Source organism: Scleropages formosus, chromosome 8 (assembly GCF_900964775.1).
Source record: "Scleropages formosus chromosome 8, fSclFor1.1, whole genome shotgun sequence".
NCBI classification, from domain to species: domain Eukaryota; kingdom Metazoa; phylum Chordata; class Actinopteri; order Osteoglossiformes; family Osteoglossidae; genus Scleropages; species Scleropages formosus.
Genome location: NC_041813.1, coordinates 28,815,851 through 28,830,487, shown reverse-complemented (window position 1 = coordinate 28,830,487; position 14,637 = coordinate 28,815,851). Strand labels below are relative to the sequence as shown.

General features: G+C 45.8%; 1 protein-coding gene across 1 annotated transcript in view; it reads left to right on the top strand.

Moving 5' to 3' along the window:
* The first annotated feature begins 11,626 nt into the window (after window positions 1–11,626).
* Window positions 11,627–14,637, top strand: part of crhr1 (corticotropin releasing hormone receptor 1) — a 76,736-nt gene continuing 73,725 nt past the window's right edge. Inside the window, exon 1 of the mRNA XM_018764647.2 lies at window positions 11,627–12,617. Within this exon, the coding sequence (XP_018620163.1) occupies window positions 12,597–12,617 (21 nt within the window). The 5' untranslated portion in view covers window positions 11,627–12,596. The remainder of the gene's footprint in view (window positions 12,618–14,637) is intronic.

Sequence of the window (14,637 nt, the reverse complement as noted above, 5' to 3'; positions counted from 1 at the left end):
CTCTTTTAGCGGAGACACATTCCTCATGTCAGAGAGGAGGAGCAGCTGCCCCGCGCGGGCTTTAACGAAGCCCAAGGCCAGGCCGGACTCGCGGCACGGGCTGAGCGGCTCACGTTCTTCAGCTGACAGCGGGCGGATTCACGGACAGCGGAACCACGCGCGGTTGCCTCCTTAATATATCCCTCCGGAAGTGGAAAGGCTCGGCGACGGCGGCAGAAACAAAGGCTGGGCTGCGAAGGCCTTCATTTATAAAATCTTTTTGAAAAAGTGCACCGGCCGTCACCGGGTCTGTGATTTCCAGCTGTCGTTCCTGGAAGGGGGTGGAGGGCGGTTTGAAGGAGAACGTTATATATCAACTGGCCTCTGCCATAAACAGATTAAACAGGGAAAGAGGGGGGTCTCTTTGAAATTTATACTGCTTAGGATATGCGTTTTCTATTTTTGGAATCACTCTGAGCTATCCGTTGTGGCACAAATACAGGCTCATATATTCCCTGGTGTCCCATGGAGACATAGTATAAAGCGCCAATAAAATCAGAGCGGCGACTGCAGCGGGTAAGGATGCTGGGTGCAGGATGCTGGATGGGCTCTGCCATGGTACTAAATAATAGGAATGACTCAGAATACACAGTTAAACTGCTTTTTGAAAAAACTGTGCTCTCTACCAGCTACTCGTGCAGCGTACCCTGGTTAAACTGCGGTATTGGAGTAATTGGCTGCACTTTGAGAATCGTGCAGGTCGCTTGGGAGAAAAGCGTCTGCTGAACGAATAAATATACAAGTAAATTTAAAAATAAATGCAATTCGAAGCAACGCACCTTTACAACGAAGCTGGAATTTGAGCCGTAATAAGCCGAGAGCGGCTGCGGTCGCCGGGTCACGGCCCGCAGCCGAGGGAAACGTTGGGACAAGGGTTCAAATCCCCACTCCTGCTGCTCAACCCTTGAGCAAAGTATTCACCCTGAATTGACGTTATAAAATAACCTGACTGTATGAGATATCTATTAATTAAAGTACTTTCATATACAAACCTAATATTGAAAGTCGCCTTGGAAAACGTTGTCAATTAAATGAATCGAGGGATGTCCTAGGCCAGAATTTCAAACTTGTCTGAATATTTATACGAGTATAGCTACTGCATATATAATGCAAAAAATTACATATTACATACAGTATATTACGTCAGATATATATCCATATACATTTATATATACAGACGGTCCCCGATTTACGATGGTTCGATTTACGATTTTCTCAACTTCGTGATGGTGTGCTGGCGATAGGCATTCAGTAGAAACCGTACGTTGAATTTCGATTTTTTTCCCGGGCAACCGATGCGTGGTGCGACACTCTCTTTCGCGATGCTGGGCAGCAACAGCGATCCGCATCTCCCAGTGTGTATTAGGTGTATTAAACGCATTTTCGACTTAAGATATTTCCGACTTACGACGGGTTTCGCGGAACGTAACCCCATCGTAAACCGGGAACCACCTGTAGATACATACAAGCACACACGTCTGTATTTATATGACAACAATGAAGAACATAGTGGATAAAGAGTATTCATAGCCACTGTAAGTTGTCAAGACTATATTCTCCTGTAGTGCTGTACAGGGATTTAATATTGTTCTTTTGTTAGCTATTGTTTGACGCCCCTGCGCTTCTATCGTTGAAAACGAAGTAAGTCTGAAAGGGTGAAATAAACATTAAAAACATCACCATTGCACCTTGTTTCTACTGTTTATTTACCATGCTACTTGCCCGGCACCGCTTAGCTTGAACGATTGCAGCAAAGGCGTCAATATAGAGGTCGTTGCCGAGCGAATGATCCTGGCCAACGCTTGGTGTAAAAATCGTTCCCTCCGGCATCGCCATTGACGTGGGAACGTGGAGGGAGACAGAGGCGCGCACACGGACGGTGAAGGCACGCTCAGAACGATGCGGACGCACCGAGGCGATATCGTGCACGAGGGCCTCCGGGCGGCGCACGAGGAAATTCTCCGAGGACTTATCCCACAAAGGGGTTTAAAGCCCCGTGCAAAAGCCGCTTGGCTGCGTCACGTGACTCGGAGAGACTCGCCTCCAATTTTCTCGAGTGACGGCCGCCGTGTGAAATTTCCCTCCAAAAAAAGCTAATCCTTTTCGCAAGCCTTGGCGTCATATTTTATTCTTTGTGAATTGTGGAGTCTTTGTGAAGTCACGGATGAATAACGAGAAATGCTTCCCTCTCCGGCTGGAAGAATGAGGTCGGAAGGCTCCTACTGTAAATCTGTCCATAACCGATGTCCAAATACGTTTGGACAGGCCTGGCCTTTCTCTAGAATGATGGAAGCGCGCTGCTTCTTGGACGTTACTTTATATTTTCAAATGAAGGCCTGTATTTTTATCGACTGAAAATGACAGCATTGGACAAAATTAAAGCGTGACATGTGTGTTTGTGCAGCAAGAAATATGGGCTTGACTTCGCTCCACGGTTCAGGAACTATTAGCTGGGAAGGAAGCGCGAGGGCATCTCTCTCGTTTCGATCGCGGGCTTTTCGTACGATTATGGATAATAGATGTTTCCAATTAAGAGTGACCTTCCGGAGCCTGTCGATCAGCATGTTCTGATCAGACCAAACACATCACAGCGAACCCAGAGCCGAAATAACGAATTGGTCTTTTGATGGTTGAGAACCTTAATAAATCAACAAAACATAAAGGTCGCACGTGGCAGCAGCCAGCACATGTGGATAAAGACTTGCACTTTTACCGAGAAGGTTACAGGTTCAAGTCCCAGCAGGAGATGCTCGGAGCAAAGCACTTAACCTGAAGTGCTCAAGTAAAACATCTAGTGATATAAATGGATTCCAGTGGAAGTTATAAACTCTGAGCTAAGCAACCAAGTGCTGAGAAGGGGACTTCTCCCGGGCCCTTTTATTCCTTTTAGCAAGAAGTGACGATCAAGCCTTTGCCCGAGAACAAAAGACCGCCCCCCGAGAAGTAAACAAATGAGTCGACATATGGTGGTGTGTTATAAGATACGGTCTCGTGGGGTCAACAGCTGCCTGCTTTCAGAGGAGCTCGGAGGGTGGAGAGGGGGATCCGTTAATGCTGGATGCTTCTAGAATTGTCCACAGATGTGCTGTACATACTGCAGCTGTAAATAAATTTTGCAATAGTTTTAAACTACTGTATAACGTTAAACTGCGCTGTCGCACCAAGTGCCAGCAGGCTTCATGATCCAGACCCTCTTATGTCAACCTTGGAAATACACAAAGAAATTAGGCTGCAAGCAAAATATTAGATTTTTTTTTTTCCCAGAAATATAATCTTCGTTTTTGAAAAAGATATTGATTTTTGGTGAAATGTATTTTTTTTTTTTTTTTTTACAAAATTTTTTAAAAAATGTACGGGCTGGGAGCGGGTACAAGTAACCATTGCAAAACGAGGGCCTGGTTTTCTTCATTTATCTCTCAGAGGATCAGTGGCTTATGTGATGTTTTACACGGAGAGCTGCCGAACCGACAAACGCCCAAGACAACATGAACAAGTGACATAATAAAAATTATTAACAATTTAATAGCCTTGCAGCCTCTTCTGGACCCACTTCTCTGCCGATCTATGAAAAGCTATTGAAACGGGCACTACGCCATCTGTCACCATCATCACAGGGTGTCAAACAGGTGGAAGCGTATTCTTTAGAGGCGACGCTTTTACCCCCAAATGTCACAGGTTCGAATCCAGCCTCCAGCTATAGTACCCATGAGCAAGGTACTTACCCTAAAAAAATGCTCCTGTAAAATTAACCAGTTGTATAAATGGGTAAAAAAAGTGTAGGTTGCTTTGGAGAAAAGTATCAGCTAAATGAATAAACATGCTGTGTTTTGACAATTGTGTGTCTCTGTCTAAAGCTCTTCATCTGTTGTAAAAGCCATGTTGGTTCACTCTGAGCACCCAGTTCTCCTTCTGGTTCTGTTTTCATCCACCCATTATCATCATCTCTTGTCCACTATGGAGTGCGGTGGTCAGTTGACTGGAACTAGAGAGTGCGAGCAGGGTACACCTTGGATGAGATCACACAGCCGCGGTCACACGTGAAGGGCGGTTAAGGATCGCCAGCTCACCTGAAACACAGATCTTTGGCCTGGAGAAGGAACGCAAATTACAAATTACTTTTACTATGTATTCATTTAGCCGACGCTTTTCTCCGAAGCGACTTACAACATTAAGGTTAGAATTTTTTACCCATTTATACAGCTGGGTAATTTTACTGGAGCAATTTAGGGTAAGTACCTTGCTCAGGGGTACAGTACTATGGCCAGAGGTGGGGATAATACTTTTAATACTAAATAATATAATAAATTAATACAATAATATAATACATTTAATGCTTTTGAAATACAAACACGGTAACATAGAGCAATAAAAATAATACAGACCTAAGTATGTTCACAACTGCATAAGTACAGGAAATTGTGACTCAATCCCATCACCACAAAAGTTGAAAATTTCTCAAAAAAAAAAAAAAAGAAAAAAGTATGATGCCCAAAGAGATTTTTTTTCCCACCCCGCATCAAATTGTAGAACACTTGCTGGGAGATGGTTGGGAATTGCACCAAAACTGCCCTGCAGGAGACAAGCGCTTCCCGTAGGCACTGCCGTCCTCCAATTCGAGGAGCAAAATCGAACAAGGAAACAGCGAGTTCCGAAAGCACACCGTACCGCTCCAAACGATAAAACGCGGTGGAAAGTCAAAGTGTGCGAACCCTACAGGGTTGGTCAGTATTCTTGTATAAAAGAGTCAAATAAATTCATTAAATCTAAATGTGCGATCTTAAAACAAGCTCATAAAACAAAGAAAAGATGACGATTTACGCACCTGATTCTACGCGGTGTAACCAGTACATGTTGGGGTTCACATATTTTTGCACCTGCACTGCTACTGTGCTTCGACAACACACGCAATTTCCTCTAAAGCAACATATGGAAGTGATCATTACACACCTATTATGTCACATGAGGTAGACTGCTTCTCACTAAATACCCATTTTGTGGTCAAAGTAACTATATAGCTATAAATTATACAACACGACGCCAGTGAAATGTGAATTTCGGATGAAATACAGTTGGATTATTACACCGAATTTTGCCCCGAAATGCTAAATGGGGGGAAAAAAAATCACAGCGGAGGGTCTGAATAGGAATCAGAGAGCAAATTTTCCATATTCGGCTCTACATGAAGAAACGATGACAAAATACTGTTGTTGTTGGTGTCACCATCAATCATTTTGCCGGGCCTCACATGTCACCCCGTAAGCCCCGAGACGAGGATTGCCGGGAGCGTGCTGCGGTGAACATGCCACTGAAACGGAGCTGCGGAGCTCTGGTGTTCTCAGCGTCTTGCGCCGGGGTCCTGCGCTCAGTCGCACCCGGGCAATTGCAGAAGGAACCCAAGCACCCCCACGGAGGGGGCAAAGACTTGTCACTAAAAAGTTTCCAGTCAAAATTTTAAAAGAAGGTCTACAACGAAAGGACCCAGCTGTCTGGATGTAAAACGTGTTTTTATTTTTATTTTTTTATTTATTAGGAAAGCACATACCCACTGAGTAAATATCCATCAATCCATTACCAGTGACCTCTGGTAAAATTCAGGTTCACTGCGGTGTGGAGCCTATCCTGGAAGCACAGGGTTTACGGCCTGGTGCATTCTGGGTGGGACGTCTGTCTGTTGCAGGGAATTTCGCGCGCACAAACACGCACCTAAATCTAGTACGCCGAAGAACTGAAAACACCTGTCTGTGGAAAGTGGGAGGAAACCAGAGCACAAGCATGGGGAGAGCATACATTTACATTTATTTAGCAGACGCTTTTCTCCAAAGCAACTTCCAATGAACTCTATGTAGTGTTATGAGCCCACACACCTTATTCACTGCGGTGATTTACACTGCTAGATACATTACTTACACTGGGTCACTCATCAACACATCAGCGGAACACTCTGTCACTCACACACTATGGGGGAACCTGAACAGTATGTCTTTGGAGTGTGGGGGGAAACCAGAGCACCCAGAGGAAACCAATAGAGACACAGAGAGAACATGCAAACCCCACACAAACTGAGCGGGGATCGAACCCACATCCTCCCGCACCATCTGGGTGCTCTGAGACAGCAGCTCTTGTCGCTGCGCACTGAGGCTCCCCAGTAGGTAAAAGTGCGTTTCCTAATCGTGCGGAGGAACCGCGTTGAAGGACGACCGCACAGCGGAACCTCGTTCAATTTGCCCGAGGGCCTTTCCTGTTGTGTCCTTCAACCTAAATTTCTGTAAAATGGGTGTAAAAAAAGAGTAAGATCAGGTAAATGTTCTACTAAGCAGCACAATAATAAAAACGGTCCCGTGGCTCATTTATAAGTTAAATGTGACATTTTGATGGCCCTTCTGAAAGCAACAGTCTCTTCTGATGAATAATTAAGAACTCCTCTTGCTCGAAAACTAAAGACAAGAAGGAAAATATTCCTCGCAGCCCAGGAGACACCATTTATCAGTGCAAAATCGGAAAAAGGCACGCGGAAGCGTCGCTGTGCGTATTCCCGCGACGGCCTTACTGCGCTGCATCACACCCTTCAGTGACGACTCAAACTGCGCCCCTTTTTCTCTAAGAAAGGGCTCCGGGTGTAAATAAGCCTCTTGCAAAATAAATAAATACACATACATACTTTCAGAACCGCTTGTCCCATACAGGGTCGTGGGGAACCGAAGCCAACCCGGCAACAGAGGGCGTAAGGCTGGAGAGAGGGAGGGGACACACCCAGGACGGGATGCCAGTCCGTCGCGAGGCACCCCACGTGGGACTTGAACCCCAGACCCACCGGACAGCAGCCTAACCCACTGCGCCACTGCGCCACCGCACCCCCTAAATTAAAAATAAATAATTAAATTTCTAGTGTAGTAAATTACACTATTCATATTATATTATAATATAATAAATACAATTAAAAAATGTCATTCACTTTTCACTCTTCCTCTTTCGCTCAAGTGTTCCAGGGCTGGAGAGAAAAGGCGAGCGAGACCCAATCAGGACGTGTGTATGGTCAGGGGGCGATGTTTGCGTGTGGTAAAATTACGGTAACAGCGAAGAAGAAGTAATCAACAGTAAAATTAGAGTAAAAGCAGGAGCTTCTTGGGACTGTAAAAGTCTGCATAAAAAAGTTAGTGATTACCTGTAGAGACACAGTACAGATGTGTGTGTGTGTGTGTGCTTGAGGGAATCTGAGTGAGAGCACATACTTTTAGAAGGGTATCAGAGTTACTCATGTTTACTGCACCGCGAAGTTCTTGAGGGCGAAACGTTTAGTAAGACATTAATTATTAATGTAATAAGGCACCACTTAGAGCGTTTTACTGCCTCTAATAGTTAATGGAAGTGAAGCAAATGGGCCTCACAAACGCGGTAAGGTAAGAAAGGCTTTATGTCCGTTTACCTTCCTTACCTTCTCAGTGAAAGAGAAGCGGGTAAAACTGCGGCCGACGACACGGCCAAGTGACCTCAGGGTTGCTGGTTCAAAATCCAAGGTGCCCCCCCATCACACACTGTTTCAGTGGAATCACTGCAGTAAGATGCTGGTGAGAAATATTAAAAAAAAAAAAAAAAACTGTCAAAAACTGAAAGCGGTTAAAAAATTAAATCACCTTTCAGTAGGAAAATACATACAGTATTTGATCCTCAGGGTTTCCGAAAAAAAAAAAACCAAGCTGCCAGCGTAACTAGTGAAAGAGGAGGGGCTTCATTTCATTGGCCGCTGCTGATGCTTTACCTGTTTTTACTTTTTTAATTTATTAGCAGAGGTTGCTGGCAGTTATGACCCCCATGCCAAAGGACGTTAAAATTAACGCACAGAAACCAGAGTCACAGAACAGACCAGCCATCTTCACGTCTTCAGAGGCGACTCTAGGCTGATGCAACTGAAATCATAACGCTGATACTTGAACAATGGTCGATTTCTTGCCGACCTCATCAATAACACTGGTCAACAAAATTTTTACCTTTTTTTGTCCCACAAACTAAAAAAGGTGTATTTCATCAAACTTTTTGCACTGAATTCAGACCTGTGTTTAAAAGTTACTAAGCAATTACGTTTTGAACAAATGCATATTGCTTGTTCATAAGTAAGGTCGTTATTATACCTTAAATATGTACGTTCAACATGCCGATATATTGGGGCTCCGCTTGCCGGGGCACCGTTTTCCCGTATCCAAAATGCCTTTGTGAAATTTTTCACCACGCTCATCACTGACTGCCCCGAGATTGTCGGGGAAACAGTTCAAGTCCAAAAAGTAGATTTTTGTTCCAAATGCCCCATATAGTACCTGTACCAATATACTATACAGTATGTTATGTAAATATACTGGCACATCAAACTATGGGTGATAGAGAAAATCTGAAAACATATTTGACTTGAGCACGTAAAAACGCACGGAAAACAGGCTTTTTTTTTCCATGGGACAAAAAAATCTGCTCACCACCGTAATATGGAATGTTTACTTTTTAAAGTATATCCGAAAATTTTCATTGCTAGCTATTATATTCATTGGTTCATTATACGACTTCAGCTGTACTACACGGTACATGTTACTTCGATTTTACCGCCATCTCGGGTCACGTTCTACTCGCACCTACGCGAAGCACAAGCGCTGCGGAAAGAGCGGCGGTACACGGAGTCGTTCTTCCCGGCAACAAAAAAAATTGCGCGCGAGTCTTCTCGTGTTTCGCAACGTTGGCCCAGCCCTGCGCGTTTATAGGCAGGGAGCCTCCGGAAACCTTCGCAAGCAATCGTTCCCGTCGTGAGGCCTTTTCTCAGAGCGCAACCGTGCGGTTTGTACCTGCCTCGCACCCTGGCGGAGCTCCAGTGGAAATCCTTCGCTGGGGTCACGCTTCCGAGACGTTGGGAAGCGTGCGGCTGAAGGCCCTTTGCTGAGCGACCCGCCACTTGTCAAAAATAAGCCCTTCGGAGGATAAGCCACGGGGGAACATCCGTCAAGCGAAAGACGACGGAAAACGTTCGGGAAGCCCTTTATCGCACAACCGGGTGATTTAGTCGAACGTGCAGCCGCGTCGCTACGGTTGGTGCCGCCCGATGTGGTAACTCATGGTTTCACCACCCACATGGACCTCCTCCTGTACCAGACCATACAGAGTCCTTAGTAATGTAATTCAAGTACTGCATATCCATTATTTTTATATTTATTCATTCAGCTGATGCTTTTTTCTAAAGTGACTTACAATAGTCTACTTACAATTATTTACCCATTTTCACAGCTGGGTAACATTACCAAAGTAATTTCGGGATAAGTACCTTGCTCAAAGGTACTACAGGTGGAAATCAAACCTACAACCTTTGGGTCCAAAGGGAAGAGCCGTAAAAACTATGCTACCAGCTGACCCCCCATTTTTGTACTAATGTTACTTGTAGAATGTAGTTCCTGTACATCACTGAAAGTAACAGCAATATTAGTAACATAAACAAAACTAAAATTACACCTTCAAACTACAATATCGCACACGCGGCCTAAATGTACTTACATTTACCTAGTTTCACATGGTTACAATGAAAATTCGGTAAGAAAACAACAGGATTCGAAATAAAAACATCTAAGAAGCACGTCAAAATTATGTTTATTTTAACTTAATTGATACAGGTTTGGACATGGGGGTGTGGTGGTGCAGTGGGTTGGACTGCGGTCCTACTGTCTGGTGGGTCTGGGGTTCGAGTCCCGCTTGGGGTGCCTTGCGACGGACTGGCATCCCGTCCTGGGTGTGTCCCCTCCCCCTCTGGCCTTATGCCCTGTGTTGCCGGGTAGGCTCTGGTTCCCCGTGACCCTGTATGGGATGAGTGGTTCTGAAAGTGTGTGTGTGATACAGGTTCACAAATACTAATTACCACAGTATTGTAGGTAAAACACCAGAAAATTTGACAAAATCAGAAACTATAAAAATTACAAAATACACCTGCACTATTTGTGTGTTTCTGCTACACACAATTTCCTCCAAAGCAACATATGGAATTGATCATCACACACCTGTTATCTCACATGAGATACACTGATTCTCATTAAATACCCATTTCATGGTAAAACTATGGGACACAGGGCATTACCATGCTTCCAGGCAGCACTGTACATTTTTTACACTATGTGCCACCCATGTACCGTGTCCTTCAGTACAGTATTTGGTTGCTACGCAGTGGGAGCCTGAAGAAAGACAGAAAGAAATGCACACATGGACGTGCAACCTGAAGGTTGTGGGTTCAAGCCTCATTTTCTGGTACCTCTGAGCATGGCACCTCCTCGGAATCCTTCCCACAAAGGCGTCTTAGATGGTCCCCGAAGTAGAGTCGTGAAACCCCGGTACACTACAGTACCACACAAAAGTTTACAGTGGTAAGCAGGTAAAATGTATTCTGGGAAATTTCCAACATACACCATGAATGAGAGCAATAAATAATATTCACAAGTAATATATAAAAGCCTCCAGCCTTATTTTTCTTTATTTCATGTTTTTTATTGAACAGTGGGGGCTTGGAAACAACATTTGAAATGACATTTTCTTTCAGCAGTTTGGGGAGGGATAAAGTGCTGTCATCTTTCTAGCTTGGGAATATTAAAATTCTAATTTTCCTTTGAACCTTTAATGCATTTCGGAATAATGTTTGCGGAAAAACAACTTATTAAAGGAGAAAATTCTCAGCTCTCGTGATTAATACCAGCTCCCCTGGTCATTGAAGAATTATTAATAAATTAATGGGAGATGATGAGTCACGTGAGACTGATTGCCTGACACATCTGGGAGACGATAAAAAAAATACATTCCAGTTATTAAAGCGTTTCATCTGAATGTATCTTCGACTACTGTCTGCTCTACAAAAGAAAAAATTGCCGTGATATTTAAAAAAAAAGACATTTATAATTTTAAAATGACCTTCCGCCTGAAATGTGGTATTTTTTTAATGTTTTCAGTGTAAACTGGGATAACCTTAAAAAAAAAAAAATATTCTGGCAGATTTTATTTTGGGTGAACCAAACTGCTTCACGTTGTTAAGAGGTGGAATGTGTTATAATAAAACAAATAAGAAAATAAATGATAGAAAAACCTCACTTGAGCTAATGATGAAGTTCAGGAACATTAGCTTGAGTTTCTAGAAGCGTCCTGAACCTGGATCAAGGATGAGCCACAGTCCACGCAGTCCGCTAACCCCACGGAAGCTGGTAGAGAGGAGTGAGCGCTCCACGGAGTCAAACCCACGCCACACGGCTGCAGTCAATGCAGAAAAAGGCGCAGAGACCCCGACCAGCAGGGGGCGTAGTGGTTAAAGGCTGTAGCCTTACAACGGGAACGTTGCCGGTTCGAATCCCCCGCGTGCTGCAGTAGCTTCTTTCAAAGTGATTCAGCAAGAACACAGGGCTGTATTAAGGGGTAAAACACTGCGAAGTTACTATGATTGGGACTCGCCTCGGACAGTATTAATTACACACATAAATGTTAATAACACTGATGAGGATGATGTGCTTGAGACTTTGGTCCCGCACGGCGACCTCCACCTCGCGCTGAGCGAGGGATGCGCTACTTTTAAAAGGCTCCGGCTGCGCGAGCTGTCGAATGGGCGCTCGAGCACCGCGCTCCGCGTGACGCGCCGCTCACTTGTCAGCGTTCTTGCCCGAGTCGCCGCAGTGCGAGGGGCGCGTGCAGCACCGGCGCTGTCACGTCGATCGCTGCCCCGCGCTGCGCTCCGCTGTCGCGCGGCTGCCCGCGCGCGCAGGACTGACGGCGAACTGACGGTAAGTGTTTCAGGGGGAGCGGAGAGCGGAGAGCGAAGCGATCGCCGCGGGACAGAGAGCGGAGCCGCTCGGGAGGTTCGCCGCGGATAATCCACGAGAAACGTTTTTTTTCTCCCTACAAAAGAGGAGGTAAAAAGAGGCAGAAGTGTGGGAAAATAAAGAAGAGCGCCGACATCACCGATAATAAGCCGGACGACACTCCCGCAGCGCAGGTGAAAACCTCCCCTTTTTTAGGGGTTAGGGAATTAAAGGAGAACATTTTTGATTCTCCAGCACAGAATAACACACGCGCGCACACACACACACACACAAACACACACACTCACTAACGCACGCAGAGTGTCGGAATCCTTCCTCCTGGGTGCCCTTGGCGACGCGTTATTTTTCGTGCGTCTTTACGCGTCTCTCGAATAGGAGCCTCGGAGCAGAAAGGCAAAGATCTGACCAGAGAAGAAGGTGGATTCTTTTTTCTTTCTTTTTCTTTCTTTCTTTCCCCTGCACTGATCCGGATGAGGAACCGCTGGAGATTCACACCATGTAAGGCTGGAGGCGCTGGGTTTGTGTGCCTGGCAGGGCTGTCATGAGCAAAGCTGGTGGTCACCGGCGTCCACAGCTGGAGAAACTGACACGAGTGCCAGAACATGGTACGGCCAGAGGGCTATTTATAGAGAAGGGAATAGTAGGAAGTTAAGAAGTCGCATGTTTGTGGCTCATCCTCTCCCTGGAAAGACGAAGCATCCTTTGGACACCGCCGTGTGACTGAGGGAAGAACCCACCTGAAAAATGCCCTGCATTCTTCTGCAGGTGAGTGCAAGAGCGCTGCTGAAGCTGCTGATGTGTCTTGCGGTTCGTTCCATAATTTTGCCGTTCGATTGTGCGGCTGTTTTAATGCCATAAACCTCGGGAAGTCTTTCTTATGCCAGAAAAGTAAAATCACCATGCAGCTGTTGGATGAACTAAGCAGTCGATGGCAGAAGTTCACATTAAATTCACGTGTTTCCTTGGGGTTTGACACGCTTTGCCGTTTACCGGGACACGCCATGGAATCACGTATTATTTCTCCACGCTATACAGACATGGGTTCGATCCCCACTCAGTCTGTGTGGAGTTTGCATGTTGTCCCCATGTCTGCATGGGTTTCCTCCGGGTGCTCTGGTTTCCTCCCACAGTCCAAAGATATGCTGTTCAGGTTCCCCCATAGCGTGTGAGTGACAGAGAGAGTGTGTGTGTTCCACTGACGTATGGATGAGTGACCCAGTGTAAGTAGTGTATCTAGCAGTGTAAGTCACCGCGGTGAATAAGGTGTGTGGGCTAATAACACTACCCAGAGTTCCCTGGAAGTCGCTTCGGAGAAAAGCATCTGCTAAATACATAAATGTGAATGTTATAGGTTCTCCACACTCATTTCTGCAATGTCATTACACTTGTTCTCTACCATCCTCGTATAAAGTACATGATAAAACAGAGGAAGAGCATCTGCAAATTTGCAGGGACCCTTGACTTCCGCTGCTAACAGTTCAAACAAATACATTCCGTACTCCAAAGATAATAATTAAAATAATTTAAACTCGAAGCACAAACGTTATTTCGAGCTGCTTTCCCACCACGAAGTGTAACACTGAAACAAATCCTACAGTATAAATCTGCGAGTAGGTTTCGATATTAAAATTAACAGGCTCGCTGTTCTGAGATGAAATGTGACTGCTGCACAATATTAGTCAGCGACTATGCAGAGGATCGAGGAGCGAGAGGCTGCCAATGAGCCTGAGCAGAATGTGGGAGTTCCATAATATCGTATTCGCAGTGGGCGTTCGGGCATCCTGTTCAGAAGTCTGAATGTAGCAACATTTCGGCTCGTCGTGCCGGAGTCGTGAACATCGAACGGGAGCCGTATCTCTTCCGTGCATCGCTGAAGTGCTTGCTTTCACGAAGCTCCTTTCTCTCCATCCAGGAGGACCTGAGCATCCCTTAACAGAACTGCGAGCACCTCAGTGTGCTACGGTGCTCTTAACCTTGACACACTTTGTCCGCACGCAGGAGTGCACGCCCGCAGCCACGGCCACGCGCTTTGCATGCGAGACCGTCTGCTGGATCGATGCACCGGATGTCAAAAAAGCACAATTAAAACCGAGGGCCGGGCGGTGTCGACTCTGAAGCACTTTTCAAGGGGCACCGAGGCACAGAGAGGATGTCGAGAGCTGACTTTACTCCTTGCTGCCGGTGACAGCTGGCTGCGCTGCAAACAGATGGGAGGATCATTTGGAAAACACTGGCATTTTCTTAAATGCCAGGACCTGAAGCTGTTGCCAGTGTCATATTCCTGCAGGATGCTTCTCGAATCGCTTAAATAGTTTGAAGCGACGTGCTCCCCAAATGGTAGTAACCGGCGTCACCTGGTGCCAAGTAACGGATCATCTAAGGAGCTTGGGGCCCGTTAAAAGAAAGCACCTTGATGCCATGTTATTGGTGGCAACTGTTCCATCGAGGCATCGGTTTCAGTTTGGAGTCGCCGCATAGAAAATTGTCAAGAGAGATGGAGCACGTTGCCCAGGCTATGTTGCTCAGGAGAGAAACATCTCGATAAAAATGCTGAAATCCGTATCGGTGGCGTGTCTCTGGGAAGAATTAGAGGGCGTACCAGGTGAGAGAGCGTACCGAGAATTCGGCAGTGGCCCCCCAGATGCGGCCGCTGATGGACAAGAGGGAGACCCCACCGGGGCGCTGGCAGCTGTTTTCGCTCTCGGGTGAACGAGCAGGTCAGGAAGTGGCTGCCGCTCATCTTGGCCTTTTAATGCAACGCGACACAGCGAGACCCCTGTATCTC